Source organism: Phyllobates terribilis, unplaced genomic scaffold, assembly GCF_046119375.1.
Source record: "Phyllobates terribilis strain yellow unplaced genomic scaffold, ASM4611937v1 Scaffold_9__5_contigs__length_417890890, whole genome shotgun sequence".
NCBI classification, from domain to species: domain Eukaryota; kingdom Metazoa; phylum Chordata; class Amphibia; order Anura; family Dendrobatidae; genus Phyllobates; species Phyllobates terribilis.
Window position 1 is genome coordinate 393,005,510 of NW_027362769.1, and position 18,732 is coordinate 393,024,241.

At 47.6% G+C, this 18,732-nt stretch overlaps 1 protein-coding gene across 3 annotated transcripts in view; it reads left to right on the top strand.

The window, feature by feature from the left end:
* LOC141162543 (sulfotransferase 1 family member D1-like) overlaps positions 1-18,732 on the top strand; it is a 43,171-nt gene that overhangs the window by 20,541 nt on the left and 3,898 nt on the right. The window contains exons 2-5 of one of the 3 annotated variants that reach the window (XM_073648751.1): positions 15,492-15,559; positions 16,385-16,526; positions 17,911-18,036; positions 18,208-18,305. In XM_073648751.1, the coding sequence (XP_073504852.1) occupies positions 15,530-15,559; positions 16,385-16,526; positions 17,911-18,036; positions 18,208-18,305 (396 nt within the window). In that variant the 5' untranslated portion in view covers positions 15,492-15,529. Of the gene's footprint in view, positions 1-15,491; positions 15,588-16,384; positions 16,527-17,910; positions 18,037-18,207; positions 18,306-18,732 lie in introns of those variants that run through there. The other 2 variants (XM_073648752.1, XM_073648750.1) reach the window with 2 other exon arrangements.

Below are 18,732 nucleotides of genomic sequence, written 5' to 3' on the forward strand. Positions count from 1 at the left end.
TGAGCACAAGTCAACCTCCACTAGCACTCTAAAGACAAAAGGGGAAAACAACACAGGGGAATTACAACTTAGCTTTAGAAGAAACTCCAACAGGGCACACGGACTGAAGACTCCAAAGAGGACGTGATGCTACTTCAGCCAAGATCCAAGTAGGAATGAATATAACCGGCGACGCCCAGGTAGACATACCAGGTATATATACACCCAGACTAAAGGGAAGTAGTCGCTGGGTCCTAAACACAGCCTCCTATCTAGGCAGCTGTTTGCATTGCCAAACGTGGAGATCTGCAGACCACTGCAGGGCGACTGTCTGTCACCTCTGACACACCCGTGACACTATGTACAAGAATATAAGTACTATAATACTGCTCTTATGTTCAAGAATATAACTACTATAATGCTGCCTCTATGTACAAGAATATAACTACTATAATACTGCTCCTATGTATAAGAATATAACTACTATAATACTGCCCCCTATGTACAAGAATATAACTACTATAATACTGCCCCCTATGTACAAGAATATAACTACTATAATACTGCTCCTATGTACAAGAATATAACTGCTATAATACTGCCCCTATATACAAGAATATAACTACTATAATACTGCTCCTATGTACAAGAATATAACTAGTATAATACTGCCCCCTATATACAGGAATATAACTACTATAATACTGCTCCTACGTACAAGAATATAACTACTATAATACTGCCTCTATGTACAAGAATATAACTACTATATTACTGCCTTTATGTACAAGAATATAACTACTATAATACTGCCCCTATGTACAAGAATATAACTACTATAATACTGCTCTCTATGTACAAGAATATAACTACTATAATACTGCCCCTACGTACAAGAATATAACTACTATAATACTGCTCCCTATGTACAAGAATATAACTACTATAATACTGCTCCTATGTACAAGAATATAACTGCTATAATACTGCCCCCTATGTACAAGAATATAACTACTATAATACTTTCCCCTATGTACAAGAATATAGCTACTATAATACTGCCCCCTATGTACAAGAATATAACTACTATAATACTGCTCCTATGTACAAGAATATAACTACTATAATACTGCCCCCTATGTACAAGAATATAACTACTATAATACTGCCCCTATGTACAAGAATTTAACTACTATAATGCTGCCCCCTATGTACAAGAATATAACTACTATAATGCTGCCCCCTATGTACAAGAATATAACTACTATAATACTGCTCCTATGTACAAGAATATAACTACTATAATACTGCCCCTATGTACAAGAATATAACTACTATAATACTGCCCCTATGTATAAGAATATAACTACTATAATACTATTCCCTATGTACAAGAATATAACTACTATAATACTGCCCCTATGTACAAGAATATAACTACGATAATACTGCTTCTATGTACAAGAATATAACTACCATAATACTGCCCTCTATGTACAAGAATATAACTACTATAATACTGCTCCTATGTACAAGAATATAACTACTATAATACTGCCCCCTATGTACAAGAATATAACTACTATAATACTGCTCCTATGTACAAGAATATAACTACTATAATACTGCTCCTATGTACAAGAATATAACTACTATAATACTGCTCCTATGTACAAGAATATAACTACTATAATACTGCTCCTATGTACAAGAATATAACTGCTATAATACTGCCCCTATGTACAAGAATATAACTACTATAATACTGTCCCTATGTACAATATTATAACTACTATAACACTGCCCCTATGTACAAGAATATAACTACTATAATACTGTCCCTATGTACAAGAATATAACTACTATAATACTGCCCCCTATATACAAGAATATAACTACTATAATACTGCTCCCTATATACAAGAATATAACTACTATAATACTGCCCCCTATGTACAAGAATATAACTACTATAATACTGCTCCCTATATACAAGAATATAACTACTATAATACTGCCCCTATGTACAAGAATATAACTACTATAATACTGCTCCTATGTGCAAGAATATAACTACTATAATACTGCTCCCTATATACAAGAATATAACTACTATAATACTGCCCCTATGTACAAGAATATAACTACTATAATACTGCCCCTATGTACAAGAATATAACTACTATAATACTGCTCTCTATGTACAAGAATATAACTACTATAATACTGCCCCTACGTACAAGAATATAACTACTATAATACTGCTCCCTATGTACAAGAATATAACTACTATAATACTGCTCCTATGTACAAGAATATAACTGCTATAATACTGCCCCCTATGTACAAGAATATAACTACTATAATACTTTCCCCTATGTACAAGAATATAACTACTATAATACTGCTCCTATGTACAAGAATATAACTACTATAATACTGCCCCCTATGTACAAGAATATAACTACTATAATACTGCCCCTATGTACAAGAATTTAACTACTATAATGCTGCCCCCTATGTACAAGAATATAACTACTATAATGCTGCCCCCTATGTACAAGAATATAACTACTATAATACTGCTCCTATGTACAAGAATATAACTACTATAATACTGCCCCTATGTACAAGAATATAACTACTATAATACTGCCCCTATGTATAAGAATATAACTACTATAATACTATTCCCTATGTACAAGAATATAACTACTATAATACTGCCCCTATGTACAAGAATATAACTACGATAATACTGCTTCTATGTACAAGAATATAACTACCATAATACTGCCCTCTATGTACAAGAATATAACTACTATAATACTGCTCCTATGTACAAGAATATAACTACTATAATACTGCCCCCTATGTACAAGAATATAACTACTATAATACTGCTCCTATGTACAAGAATATAACTACTATAATACTGCCCCTATGTACAAGAATATAACTACTATAATACTGCTCCTATGTACAAGAATATAACTACTATAATACTGCTCCTATGTACAAGAATATAACTACTATAATACTGCTCCTATGTACAAGAATATAACTGCTATAATACTGCCCCTATGTACAAGAATATAACTACTATAATACTGTCCCTATGTACAATATTATAACTACTATAACACTGCCCCTATGTACAAGAATATAACTACTATAATACTGTCCCTATGTACAAGAATATAACTACTATAATACTGCCCCCTATATACAAGAATATAACTACTATAATACTGCTCCCTATGTACAAGAATATAACTACTATAATACTGCCTCCTATGTACAAGAATATAACTACTATAATACTGCCCTATGTACAAGAATATAACTACTATAACACTGCCCCCTATGTACAAGAATATAACTACTATAATACTGCCCCTATGTAAAAGAATATAACTACTATAATACTGCCCCCTATGTACAAGAATATAACTACTATAATACTGCTCCCTATATACAAGAATATAACTACTATAATACTGCCCCCTATGTACAAGAATATAACTACTATAATACTGCTCCCTATATACAAGAATATAACTACTATAATACTGCCCCTATGTACAAGAATATAACTACTATAATACTGCTCCTATGTGCAAGAATATAACTACTATAATACTGCTCCCTATATACAAGAATATAACTACTATAATACTGCCCCTATGTACAAGAATATAACTACTATAATACTGCCCCCTATGTACAAGAATATAACTGCTATAATACTGCCCCCTATGTACAGGAATATAACTACTATAATACTGCCCCTATGTACAAGAATATAACTACTATAACACTGCCCCTTATATACAAGAAAATAACTGCTACTATAGTGCTTTCTTTATTCCAGAATAGAATTCATTCAGAGGCGTGCACCAGCGTAAGATATGTACTTTAGTCATGTACTGCTTGAATTTACACCCGAGGCCAAGCCCCTCCTTGCTAAAAAATAACACCAAAAGTCTTAAATTTTCTTTTGAAATTTGCAACAGTTTTCTTCAGTTTTTCACCGCAAAATATTTAATGATGTGGAGTCTATAGGCCGGAATCTTTATTGGATTTGTGCCTTTTTTATGACTAGTTTGTGGTGTTTTTAGATAGTTTTGTGCCAAATTATTCTTTTCATTTTTTTTCAGTCTATTTTATTTGCTTGGTATTTTTTGAATATTCGCCAATATGGGTATTGTTTAGTTTTCCACATGTTTGGACTAATGTTAGCCAATATGCTCATGTACATTGGCTATTTTCCATATGAACCACATAAGAAAAATATTGCAGCATGCGCTCATCCGGGGAAATTTAGAGACCGGAGTAGTGCATGTGAACAGTAGGCAGCTCCTGCACCCGTCCGCTGCATTAAGAGTCAGTCCTTAGAAGAGTCAGTCCTTAGAAGAGTCAATCCTTAGAAGAGTCAGTCCTTAGAAGAGTCAGTCCTTAGAAGAGTCAGTCCTTAGAAGAGTCAGTCCTTAGAAGAGTCCGTCCTTAGAAGAGTCAGTCCTTAGAAGTGAAGGAGTCTGCTTGGAATGTGTCGGTGGTGGAGCGTCATGAAAATGTTGAAGGAAAATGCCAACGAAGATTCTTCAGGAAAAACACAGCTGTCATTGAAGTGTCTTTCCTTTAGAAAACTCGGCAGGTACACTAGCGTCTAAAAGACGCTGTGTGCACATAGGGTAATATTAAATAATGCTTGATAAAATATGACTTACATGGGTTTACACCACAGATTTGCTTGCACATATGTTGACAGTACTCCAAGAGACCGTGACTTATTGACCTTCTGAGAAACAATGGTTCTTGCTGAAATACTAGAATTAGCTATTGCACTTGGTATAAATTTATAAACATATTCCCACGCTTTGAACTTGGTAGAAATGCTGAGTCTGGGACTTCTCTCAGAGCCATATTGATCTGACAATTAAAGCACCACATATGTCTTAGGCTTCACACGTCAGTGTCTCCAGTACGTGTGGTGACAGTTTTCCCATGTACTGGAGACACTGACATAAATATCGATGGTGCTGTGCACATGTCCGTATTTTTCCTGCAGCACGAACGTCAATATGTCCCACACAGATGACATAAAGTGTGTCATCCGTATGCCGTCCGCGTGACACGTACCGGAATAGAATGCAAAATAGAAATGACAGATGTTTATGAGTTAGATGTGCACAGATAGAGTTAGATATGGTGTAGATAGATAGAAAGATATGTGAGCTATATCATTCTAATCATCATTCCGGCTCTCGCGCTGTCCTCGTGAGACCTGGCGGATGTGAACTGCGGTAATCTTACTGACGTCACTGCTCGTCAGAGCAGCCGGGTTCTCGTGGATTGCAGCGGTGGATGCTGCTCCAGTCTATGGAGCTTCATTCTCTGAACAGAGCTCCATACGCTGGACGAAGAAGATGGGGATCATCATAGGACCTCCATTTGGACTACGGCAGACCGGTGTGGATTATTATTTTTTTTAATAAATGGGTGAAAGAGGAAAATTGTTTACAAATTAAGAACTTTTGTATGTGTGTTTATTTCTTTTGACTACGGGGTTAGTAATGGGGGTGTCTGACAGACACCTCTTCATTAATAACCCCAGGGCTTGATGTCAGCGCCAGCTGCTGATATCAACCTCGCAATCCCATTACCCCGATTGCCACAGCACCAGAGCAATCAGGAAGTGGCGAGGCTAAGTGCCAGAATTGGTGCAACTAATGGATGCGCCATTTCTGGAGTGGATGAGAGCTGGGAAGATGCCAATATCCATGGACCTTCCCAGCCTATTAATATCAGAGCAAAGCTGACTGTCCTTGCTGATTATTAAAAATAGGAAGGACCCCACGTTATTTTTTTTAGGGTCCCCCTGTCAGGAAAAACACACTTGGTCAGACTTTGCAGCCCTCTGGCGCCCCCTTATCCTGCTGGTCAAACACGGTATTGACCGAGGATAAGCACGGGCGCAGCTGCTCTAATTTATGTCGACTATTGTGGCACGTGATGTGACAGGACGTATATATACCACCAGTTCCTTCCAGGAACGTATATATACCTCCGTCCAGCCACCCTCAAACCACAATATCACATAAATACTGGTATACTGCCACCACCGATCGCTTAACAGGTGTATCGGGTACCCGTTAGGTAACGTGAATTAGCGGGTGAGGAACGTGTTTGCTCGACATAGGACAAGAAGAACGAAGCTGGTAAATAATAATGATTTACTCCCGAAAGTGGGCAGTGTTTCCAAAAGATATACAAGATATTATAAAAGAGACAATTTACATATATGCATAAAACAGTTATTAAAATTAAAGGGGTAAATAATAGCAAAACCTGCACCACGAGGTGATGGTCTCAGATTCTGTGGGGGGACGGCTCCCCGGAAATTAAATGTAATTCTTCCACGCAGCGAGGAGTGCATGCGTCTGATGTCCCGGGTAAGAATGAAGTAAAATGGACGATCTGGTTTTTAGTAAGGGGCCAAAACTCTAGGAGACACCCATGTTGTTTACCTCACATGGGGGCTCGGTTTTCTGAACCCACCCAGCTGCATAAGACATAAAAATCCTTCAGATTTCATATCTTGGTATGGGGGTGTCCCACATCCAAGATGGAGACATCATGTTTGCCGTCACCAATATTCATGAAGATGGATATCAAATATGATATCTCTATGACGCTCAGAAGCTCAACCCATTTCCCAGGTTCCTGGTGGTCTTCTAGCCACGAAAACCACACCACCACAATTGGAAAAAGGTGAATGTGATGAACCTGTAGCCGCCATCTTGGTAATGATAAATCATATCCAGGGATGGCCACACTTCAGCAGCCCCCACCGTTGGGACCTTCTGTTAAAACGTCAACTAGATAGTTTCCCCCCATCCAGGCTCCTGTAAGATAAGAAGCCTACTTAACACTTGAATGCTAGGAGCTTCAAAGACTTCGAGAGGAAACACAGCCAGCAGGGGGGGGTGCTTCGTCTATCTGTACCTGACCATTTGTCCCATAGGACTAGTTTCTTTGTCTGTCACAAGCATGGAGGCATAAGATATAGAAACATGAATAGTACACGCATGTTGCGTGGGATGGGCCAATAAAAAAATATCACGGCGTCCCGGAGCCATTGCGCACACAAGCCTCCGCGGTAGACGTTTGTACGTGCTCTGGAAGCCAAGATATAGCGCGGAGCCATTCCTGAGGACCGTATGGTATCATAATTGATATCAAAAGGTCGGTTACGGCGGCCCGAATCCATGGGAACCCCTGGGGGTATCATGAGACCATCCCAGAAGAAGTTATTGGGTTCCATAGAATTTGGGCTTCTGATCGAAGTTAGACCTGAGGGTGGAGACTGAGCCAGCTGACCTCACCAGCAGTGGGCGGGACGGGGCAGGTAAGATAGCAGGACAGACAAGAGACAAGTCAGTTTTTGACCCAAGAGTGGTGTGCTGAACATCTGAGCACCAGCTGAGGCCACCAAGGGGAGGAGCAGTTTGACCATGCGGTGGTAGGCCTCAGCCTGTAACAAAGAACCGTGCCTGCGACCGCAGAATCCTCTCCCTGCGTCACAAGAAAATCAAGAAACCGGTAACTGATATGCTGTGGTGATTCTGTGTGTTGTATTCCATTGTTGTATAGTTTAGCCTGACCTTATACCTGTGTATATTTAGTTGTATATCGTGTATCTAGTGTATTATTATAATCAATTACCTCAAGTAATTGTGGGCCTGCCTTTTATTCTGCATAACGAACGCACGTCCGTGTGAGCTCGGCTCAAGCCAAAAACGCTACCCAGGGTTGGTTCCTGACCCGATATAGGCCCATTCACGGACTGGGCGTATATCTAAAATAGGGACTGGTGGCAGCATACCAACTGGGGATTGGGGAAGGCTGGTAGTGACGGTCGGAGGTTCAGATATATATATTCCTGGCGCGGCCAAGGAAGATATATATACCGCCCTCACTACAGAGGGCCCCGATACCCAGTAGGTTACAGGACAGTCTCCCTGGCGACCGCTTATCCTAGGTGCAGTTCCTTGACTGACCTGAGGCTAAGAGGGCGCTAGCGAGTTGTGCTGTGTAGTGACGTTACGGTTTAGTGACGTTGAAGGGATAACACACTACCGTGTTCCCTGCGCTGGTTGCAGCTTCCTGGCACTACTTTCTCTAGGTGCAGTACCTTGACTGACCTGAGAGGTAAGGGGGCGCCAGAGAGCTGCACCCACCGGCCGGCTTTCATCACATTGGTGGCAGAGCGGTGGGATTGCAGAATAATAGTGTTGTGGGACCCCTACTCCCAGGCACTAAAGACTGCCAGTGGTAACTTCCACTGCTGGAGTCTTAAGGTCAGCCCAACGTTAGACGGTCAGGCTAAAAGTATAACAAGGTGTGTGCAAACTCAGGGTTGCAGCGGTGTCGGTTACCAAGATGGCAGACGGCACCAGGAGCAAGACCCTGCAGGAGGCTAATGCTACGGTCCGTGTGGCAGGAGGGGAGGACATTGTTACTCATGGCGAGGAGGAGTCCAGCCCGGGCACCTCAGGGAGCCAGTCCCCAGTATACGGTCCCGCAGTGGGCTGCCCACCACCTACCCAGCCCAGCCTGTCCAGATCACAAGCCCTTTTACAAGCGGCTATGGCAAGTCTCCAGTCTCATGGCGATGCCGTCTACAAAACCCTCCTGGCAGCATCAGAGAAGGCAGCGGAGGAGGAGCGCGAAGCTGCAGAGCGCCGGGAGGCTGCGGAGCGTGAAGCTGCAGAGCGCCGGGAGGCTGCGGAGCGTGCAGAGCGAGCTGCGGAGCGCCAGCACCAACTGGACCTGGCCCAGCGGGGGCTTCCGCTAGAGCAACCAACCCATCAGGAGACCAAGTCGTCCAAAGTCCGAGCTGAGGACTTCCCTCTACTGGAGAAGGATGGGGACCTGGACTCCTTTCTGGTGGCATTTGAACGGACCTGTCTTCAGCACCATCTGGCCCGGGATCAGTGGGCCAGATACCTGACCCCCCGTTTGAGGGGTAAGTCCCTGGATGCCTTGGGGGACTTACCTGCCGGGGAGGTACAGAACTACGACTGCATCAAGCGGGCCCTGATCCGGCAGTACAACCTCACTCCCGAGTCGTACCGCCAGAAGTTCCGGAGCCTGCTGCGTGGCCCCAAGGACACCTGGACCGATCATATGCGGGCGCTGTTGAGAGCCGCAGAGCACTGGACCTCGGGTCTAGCGCTTACTACCCGCCAGGAGGTCCAGGAACTGTTCGTCACGGAGCAGTTCTTGTGGAACTGCCCAGAGGACCTCCGACAGTTCCTCCGTGACCGAAAACCAACAGGGGCTTCTGCTACAGCCGCCCTGGCAGACGAGTATGCCAATAACAGGGCGCCTGAGCTGAAGAGGTCTGCCAGCAGCACCTGGAGAGGGGGTAAGCCCAGTCATGCCCCTGTTTCCCCGGCCCCTAGAACACAAGGGGTGTATCCCCCTGTTGCCCTCTCCAGGCAAGGACCAGACGTAAGACGTTGTCATCTATGCAACAAACCAGGACACTTTAGGGCTGAGTGTCCCCAGCGCCAAAAGACCCCATCCCAGTCCCAGAGAGCGCCCAATGTTTTGTGTGTGGGAGGGGGTGGTGGTAGGTCCCTGGACAACATCCAACCCGTCACCATAGGCCGTTCTGCGGTCATGGGACTGCGGGACACGGGCGCTGAACGAACACTGGTACGGCCTGAGGTGGTGTCCCCCCAGGACTTGGTACCAGGAAAGACTCTTTCCGTCTCCGGGGTTGGAGGCGTGGAGCCGGCACTTCCCGTTGCCATGGTGTATTTGGACTGGGGTGCCGGAAGGGGGATGCGGGAGGTGGGAGTAACGCCCAATATTCCCGCAAATGTTTTATTAGGGACCGACTTGGGGCGTCTAGTATCGCAGTATGTACCCTCTGAACCCCCAAGTTCGGCCCCCCAAGAGTGTATTGATTTGTCTGCTGCTAATGCCAACCATGTTGTATGTAGTGTGTGTCCTGCTGAGGAGGAGGGAGTGAAACCTGAGGGTAACACCTGCACAGACACAACACAAACAGGGTTAGTGAAAGCAGGTGGGGAGTGTGGGGATGCCCGCAGAGGTGCTCAGCCGGCGTGCCGTGACCTCTTGTCCTCCGGTGAGGGAGGGGGCGGGCAGGATTCTGTAGAGGGAAGCTCAGGGATGGAGAGGGGGGCAGCTACCGGCAGTGTAGGGCTCCCAGGGGTATCCAGGCTGCTGAGTATAGGCCCACTGCAGGGGGAGGAACAGGCCATGGGGGGTGGGGGTGTCCCAAGAGAGGAGCCGCCAGGTAAGACCCCAGGGCAGGAGTTCCCCACATCCGAGATGTCCAAAGGCCTAGGAAGCCTGCCTGATCGGGCGGCTTGGTCAGAAACAGAGGGGAAGCGGGCACTACCCACGGTCACAGCGGTCATAGCCGCTGTCACCAGGAGTGGGAGCGCTGGAGCCCAAGGAGCCTTGCAGAGGTCCGACGGCTTCCCCACTTCTGACCAAGTGTCTGCCGGGTCAGACAGCGGCCAGGTGACATGCCCGGAGGGGCTGACGGAGGATGTGGCAGTTTCGTCGATTCTGGCCACATCAAGTCAGGAATTTCAGGCTGCGTTGGAAGCAGACGACAGCCTGAAAGCTCTCAAGGAACAGGCGGCACAGCCTCCCATGGAGTCAGACTGCGAGCGTGTGGTCTGGGACCAGGGACGGCTGTACCGGGTAACGGTCCAGCAGGGTTCACCGGAGGCGTGGCCCAGGGACCGACAGTTAGTGGTACCCTATCCGTTCAGGGCGGAATTGTTGCGGATCGCACACGAGATTCCGATGGCCGGACACCTAGGGATCGCTAAAACCAAGGCCAGGATAGCTCAGCATTTCTACTGGCCTGGGATGGGAGCCGCGGTGGGTGCCTACTGCCGTTCGTGTGACACCTGTCAGAGGGTGGGGAAGGCGGGGCCGCGCCCCAAAGCCCCACTGGTAACTCTGCCAATCATCGAAGAGCCTTTCTCGAGGGTCGCTGTGGATCTTATTGGACCTCTGTCCACTCCCAGCCACTCCGGGAAATGCTTCATACTCACGGTAGTGGACTATGCCACCCGGTACCCGGAAGCGGTAGCTTTGTCGTCCATTCGGGCCGACAAGGTGGCTACCGCCTTACTGGAGATCTTCTCCAGAGTGGGTTTCCCCCAAGAAATGCTCACCGACCGAGGGACCCAGTTCATGTCGCAGCTGATGGAGTCCCTCTGTAAGCAAATGCAGGTGCAACATCTGGTGGCCAGCCCGTATCACCCACAGACTAATGGCCTGTGTGAGCGGTTCAATGGCACCTTAACGCAGATGCTTAAGATGTTGGTCGACTCCCACGGGAGAGACTGGGAGCGCTACCTCCCACACCTCCTATTTGCTTACCGGGAGGTTCCGCAGGCCTCAACGGGGTTCTCCCCCTTTGAGCTCCTGTACGGGCGACGGGTACGGGGCCCCCTGGCTCTGGTGAAGGAAGCATGGGAAGGGGATTTGGCCACCCCCGAGGTGTCGGTCATCGAGTATGTCGTGCGCCACCGGGACAGGATGATGGCCTTGGCAAAGCTGGTGCAGGACAATATGGCCCAGGCCCAGGCCGACCAGAAGCGGTGGTACGACCAGAATGCTTGTGAGAGGACCTACCAGGTGGGTCAAAAGGTGTGGGTACTGGTCCCCGTACCACAGAACAAGCTTCAGGCAGCCTGGGAAGGTCCCTACTTCGTGCACCAGAAACTCAATGCCGTCACCTATCTGGTCACCCTGGATCACGCCCGTGGAAGGAGGAAGGCCTTCCACGTGAACATGATGAAGGCTCATCATGAGCGGGAAGCGACTGCCCACCCAGTGTGCAACCTTCCCGAGGAAGGAGAGGTAGAAACCCTCCTGGATCTGCTCACCCAAGCCAAGGCGGGTGGGTCCATCGAGGATGTGGGGGTTGGCCACCAGCTCACGGAGGACCAACGGTCCCAGCTGGGGACCACCCTGCACCCCTTCCGGGGGCTGTTCAGCAGCCTGCCCGGAAGGACTGAGATGGCTGTCCACGACGTGGACACTGGCGATCACCCGCCGATCCGGCGTTCAGCATATCGGGTCTCTTTCGAGGTGCAGGGAAACATGCGCCAAGAGATAGACGAGATGCTGAAGCTGGGGGTGATCCAGGCATCCAGCAGCGCGTGGGCCTCGCCTGTAGTCCTCGTACCAAAGAAGGACCGAACTACACGGTTCTGCGTGGACTACCGGGGGCTCAACGCTGTAACGGCCACCGATGCGTTCCCCATACCACGCATCGATGACCTGCTCGATCGGATGGCCGGGGCTAAGTACCTGACCATCATGGATCTGAGCCGGGGGTACTGGCAGATTCCTCTGACCCCCGCGGCAAGGGAACGCTCTGCCTTTATCACCCCTTTTGGACTGTACGAGTCCACAGTGATGCCATTCGGCATGAAGAATGCCCCTGCCACTTTTCAGCGGATGGTCAATACGCTGCTTGAGGGACTTGAAGGGTACGCGGCTGCGTACTTGGACGATATTGCAGTCTTCAGTCCCACTTGGGAGGATCACCTAGAGCACCTGCGGCAGGTGCTCGGTCGGATCCACCGGGCAGGCTTGACCATCAAGCCGGAAAAGTGCCAGCTGGGCATGAGTGAGGTCCTCTACCTGGGTCACCGGGTAGGCGGGGGGGTTCTGAAGCCAGAACCGGGGAAAGTGGATGCCATCGCATCCTGGCCCACTCCTAGGACCAAAAAGCAGGTGATGTCCTTCTTGGGGACCGCCGGGTACTATAGGAGGTTCGTCCCACACTATAGCACCCTGGCCAAGCCCCTGACGGACCTCACCAAGAAGAAGCTGCCCGTCGCAGTCGACTGGACAGTCGCCTGCGAGACAGCTTTCGGGGCACTCAAGGCCGCCCTAAGTAGCTCCCCTGTACTGCAAGCTGCCGACTTCGACCGGCCGTTTGTGGTACAGACCGACGCCAGTGACTTTGGCCTCGGTGCTGTGCTAAGTCAGGTCAACACGACAGGCCAGGAACATCCTGTCTTGTACCTGAGCAGGAAGCTACTGCCCCGGGAGGTGGCTTACTCCACGGTGGAAAAAGAATGCCTGGCAATTGTATGGGCCCTGCAGCGTCTGCAGCCCTACTTGTACGGGAGCCATTTCACCGTGGAGACGGACCACAACCCCCTCAGCTGGTTACACACGGTCTCTGGGTCGAATGGCAGGTTGCTACGCTGGAGCCTCGCTCTCCAGCAGTACCACTTCTCCATTCGCCACAGAAGAGGCCGTGACCACGGTAACGCTGACGGGTTATCCCGGCAAGGGGAGGGTGCAGAAGGACGCACGGGGGAACACAGGAATGTGCTACCCCCTCGCGCCCTCGTATAGGGGGAGGTGTGATGAACCTGTAGCCGCCATCTTGGTAATGATAAATCATATCCAGGGATGGCCACACTTCAGCAGCCCCCACCGTTGGGACCTTCTGTTAAAACGTCAACTAGATAGTTTCCCCCCATCCAGGCTCCTGTAAGATAAGAAGCCTACTTAACACTTGAATGCTAGGAGCTTCAAAGACTTCGAGAGGAAACACAGCCAGCAGGGGGGGGTGCTTCGTCTATCTGTACCTGACCATTTGTCCCATAGGACTAGTTTCTTTGTCTGTCACAAGCATGGAGGCATAAGATATAGAAACATGAATAGTACACGCATGTTGCGTGGGATGGGCCAATAAAAAAATATCACGGCGTCCCGGAGCCATTGCGCACACAAGCCTCCGCGGTAGACGTTTGTACGTGCTCTGGAAGCCAAGATATAGCGCGGAGCCATTCCTGAGGACCGTATGGTATCATAATTGATATCAAAAGGTCGGTTACGGCGGCCCGAATCCATGGGAACCCCTGGGGGTATCATGAGACCATCCCAGAAGAAGTTATTGGGTTCCATAGAATTTGGGCTTCTGATCGAAGTTAGACCTGAGGGTGGAGACTGAGCCAGCTGACCTCACCAGCAGTGGGCGGGACGGGGCAGGTAAGATAGCAGGACAGACAAGAGACAAGTCAGTTTTTGACCCAAGAGTGGTGTGCTGAACATCTGAGCACCAGCTGAGGCCACCAAGGGGAGGAGCAGTTTGACCATGCGGTGGTAGGCCTCAGCCTGTAACAAAGAACCGTGCCTGCGACCGCAGAATCCTCTCCCTGCGTCACAAGAAAATCAAGAAACCGGTAACTGATATGCTGTGGTGATTCTGTGTGTTGTATTCCATTGTTGTATAGTTTAGCCTGACCTTATACCTGTGTATATTTAGTTGTATATCGTGTATCTAGTGTATTATTATAATCAATTACCTCAAGTAATTGTGGGCCTGCCTTTTATTCTGCATAACGAACGCACGTCCGTGTGAGCTCGGCTCAAGCCAAAAACGCTACCCAGGGTTGGTTCCTGACCCGATATAGGCCCATTCACGGACTGGGCGTATATCTAAAATAGGGACTGGTGGCAGCATACCAACTGGGGATTGGGGAAGGCTGGTAGTGACGGTCGGAGGTTCAGATATATATATTCCTGGCGCGGCCAAGGAAGATATATATACCGCCCTCACTACAGAGGGCCCCGATACCCAGTAGGTTACAGGACAGTCTCCCTGGCGACCGCTTATCCTAGGTGCAGTTCCTTGACTGACCTGAGGCTAAGAGGGCGCTAGCGAGTTGTGCTGTGTAGTGACGTTACGGTTTAGTGACGTTGAAGGGATAACACACTACCGTGTTCCCTGCGCTGGTTGCAGCTTCCTGGCACTACTTTCTCTAGGTGCAGTACCTTGACTGACCTGAGAGGTAAGGGGGCGCCAGAGAGCTGCACCCACCGGCCGGCTTTCATCACAGTGAACATCTCAAAAATGTGGTCCCTGTGTTTGTGACAGTCATGGGCATTATTAAAATCAACATTAAAAGTTTGTACAGTTAGACAATAGGATTTTGGAGGGAAATTCCAGAGTATACCAGTATGCTTGCTGACGTTTTATGGCGGTTGTAAAAATTCCTTGGTTGAGGGGGAGCAAGAGTAGTTCTATGTAGCCTCTTCCAAATGAGCAGGGGGTGGAGATTTAAGACATCTCTCATTTTTAACTAGGACAAAAATACATTTTGCCTGACACCCCCATTTTTGATATGCTAAGTAGACAGCTGTGAGCTGATATACATAGGCTGGGAAGCTTTGTGGTTATTCGGCCCTTCCCAGCATAATAAGACCAGCTCCCAGCTGTCTGCTTTCCCTTAGCTGGTTATTCAAAATAATGTGGACCCCACACCAATTTTATTTATTTATTTTTTGTTTGCTAAATACATGTACAGTAAACTACGCACACACAGCACTAGTTATGTATCTCACTGACATCTTTCTATTTATTCTCTACCTTTGCACATCTAACTCCTAACCATCTGTCATTTCTATTCTGCCTTCTATTCCAGTACGTGTCACACTGATTGTGCACGCGGACGACACACGGATGGTACATACGGACACGGATAGCACACAGGTTGTACGCACGGACACGAATAACACCGGTACCGTAAATATCAGGATGTGTGAAGGAGGAATAAGGCTATGTTCACACACGTTGTTTTTTTTTCTGCTGCAAATCTGCTGCTAACTTTTCTCTGGCAGGAAAACAGCTGCTTTAAAAACGCAGCTTTTGGTGCATTTTTTGTTACGTTTTTATTGCGTTTGTTTGACAACCCATTACTTCCTATGGGTGAAAAAAAAACGCAGCAAAAATGCCGGTACGTTTTCTGCTGCAAAATCGCTGAAAGAAGTGACACGCTCTATTTTCCAAAAGCACAACCAAGTCACAAAATACGCAGCAAAAAAACAACAACGTGTGAACAGAGAATTCTGGTTTCTCATATACTTTGCTGATACTGCAACAAAACGCAGTTGAAAATTTGCATAAAAATCTGCAGCAAAACCCAACGTGTGTGAACACAGCCTTAGACAGCTTGTTTGGCTAATTGCTTCATGACAGTTCTCTGAAGAGCTCGCTATGCCGAGTGCTTCAATGATTTCTATGAGAAACTCATTGATATCAGACGTTAGTCTAACGTGTGATCTTTTAGTCTGTTGTCGGAGTGGTCTCCGGCCGTACGTACTTACCACTATCTGAAGAGGTGACCTTTTGAGGAGTAGATTAGGTTACAGTAAGAAAATGTTAATTAGTACATTATTATTATACACTCTTTGCTATAATCATCTTCTGCCGATCCTGCGTTACCTCATTTCTTACAGCCTTCTCACCTCTCAAGTTGTATTCCTACTTCTCTCCAGATCTCGCACCTCTTGTAAAGGCTCTCCATCTATCTCCTAGGTTGCAGACATGGGTGATCGCCCTCCAATAAAAGTAGTGAGTGGGATGCCCACCCTGGCATCCTTTGCAGAAAACTGGGAGAATGTTCAGAGCTTCCAGGCCAGAGATGAGGATCTGCTGATAGTTACCTACCCTAAATCAGGTGAGAGTTTTTTTCCAGGTATAACATAAAATGCTAAGAGCATCATCCTGTAGTATAACTACTGATTATATCCAGGTGATTTGTGACGCGCCCCCTGGGCCGTGTGGCACTCGGCAGCCGGGCCTCTGGTTGACGGGGGATATCACGGTGGCTGGCCCGGTCCGTGACCCAGGGCGGTCAGTAAAAAGGTGGATTTTTATAAGGGATTTAAAGTGTTCGTGACGCCACCTGTGGATTTAAGCTAAAGGGTGCCGCCGCTGCGGAGCAGGTCCTCTGGAGCTGGTGTTATGGCAGCAGGGATGGTGTGGCTCTCCACAGGTAGAGCTAGCTCCAGGGCAGTGAAGGATGTGGAAGTTGCGCTGGGCGTTGTAGTGTGGTGAGGGAAAGGTGGCGCAGATAAATAATGGACGGAGGCAGTGCGGTGCAGTCATCCGAGTCTTTACTCACAGTTCTTATGACAGTTCCACTGGTGCACTGTACGGGTGTCAGCCTCCCACGTCACGCTGCGTTCACCAGGCAGGGGTTCAGCACTTCCTCAGGCAGATTAGGAGTACCGGACAGAACCCCACTTTCTCATGTTCCTAGCTAGACCGTCTTCACGCTGGGTCTTTCTCCCTCCTGCCCTGCGCTTCCCCACTCTCGATCCCGCTCGGGTGCTCTGAAGTCCCTCCTGTGCGTCGGAGTTCCCGGACCTGCTTGACCCTTACGGGGATTAAAATGAGGCTTCGGCAACTGACTATATAAGCCAGAAGCCTCCGGTTTTCCCATCCGAGACGTAGAGTAACACGGCTGGACCAGGGGCCGGTCCCCTTCTTGCGGCCTACGATCCCCCTGTCTTCTGACAGATTCGGGGCGTACGGGTGACTTCCTGCACTCGCCGTACCCCCTAGGATCCCTTCTTAGAATGGAGCCTACTCCCTGCTCCCCTCCTGGGCCTCTAGGTCTGGGCCCTACTTGTGGAGCAGAGCTCCTAAAGAGACTCTGCTCCCTGACAGTTCTTCTGAACTGTCCTCTCACTAACCTGCCACCCTAAAATGGCTTCCCATTTTATACTCCTACCAAAGTGCTCCCACTAACTACTTCCTCCACCCACACCCACTACTGGTTCCCCCTACCTTTGGGTTCCCACCACTCCAGCCAGGGACAGGGCTCAGCAGATGCGCACTTGCATGTTGCCCCTCCAGCTGGTCTGGAGTGGTGTAGTGTTGGATGCAGGTGTTAGGGTTCCGGGCAGCACTCCCTCCTTACCTGAGAGTGGGATACCACACCTCTGGATGAGGTGCAGTACCTCTGTGGCGACTGAACCCTCAGGGGCGCCACAATTTGCATATTAACATACATGTATGACTTATGTCCATGCTCAACACATGTTGCCTCCTAACAGGTACCACTTGGATAAGTGAGATTTTGGACTTAATGTTACATAATGGAGATGTAACGAAAACCCAACGTGGAGCCATATATGAGCGGGTGCCTTTTCTGGAGTATGCGGTGCCCGACATGCCCACAGGTAATTGGCGTCACAATGGTTTATCTTCTCTACAAATGACCAGGTTACACTAAGTCTGAAGCTCCGGTGAACTGGATGAACCATTGGCCGTGTATCTTCCAGGAGTCTATTACTCTTATTGTCAGACATGTTCTTTTATTTTACAATTCCAACTTGTTACCTCTCCCTCAGGAACTGAGATCCTGAATGCACGGGAGTCTCCACGCATCATCAAATCTCATTTACCCGTGAACGTCCTGCCAAGAAGCTTCTGGGAAAAGAAATGCAAGGTACTGGAAGAACGAAGTGAGACTGATCACAACCCTGCGTCTTCCTGATCAGTCTGGAGTGACGTGGAGCCTTCATTTCCTTATTCTCTTGTCGTCTGCGTAGGTCTTCCTCTCACGATCTCCGTGGCCTGTATCTCTTGCTGTAAACCTTGGTCTTTGTCTCCATGGAAGTCCTGTTTTTTTCCTCCTATTTTAGATGTGACCTATGTTCTTTGTATACAGACTTTTCCATCCGAAGTCTATCGTACTGCCCCAACTATGTCCATCGTTTGTGTTTTAGAGCCTGGATCTCTTGTCATACACCTTCTATAGCTGTCAGATGGTATCTCGTAATCTTATTCAAGTCGCGAAAAAGCAGCAATGGAAAATGATCTATATGCCATATTGGGTCCATCTATACTATCGTAGGTCTTGGCCATACTCTAGT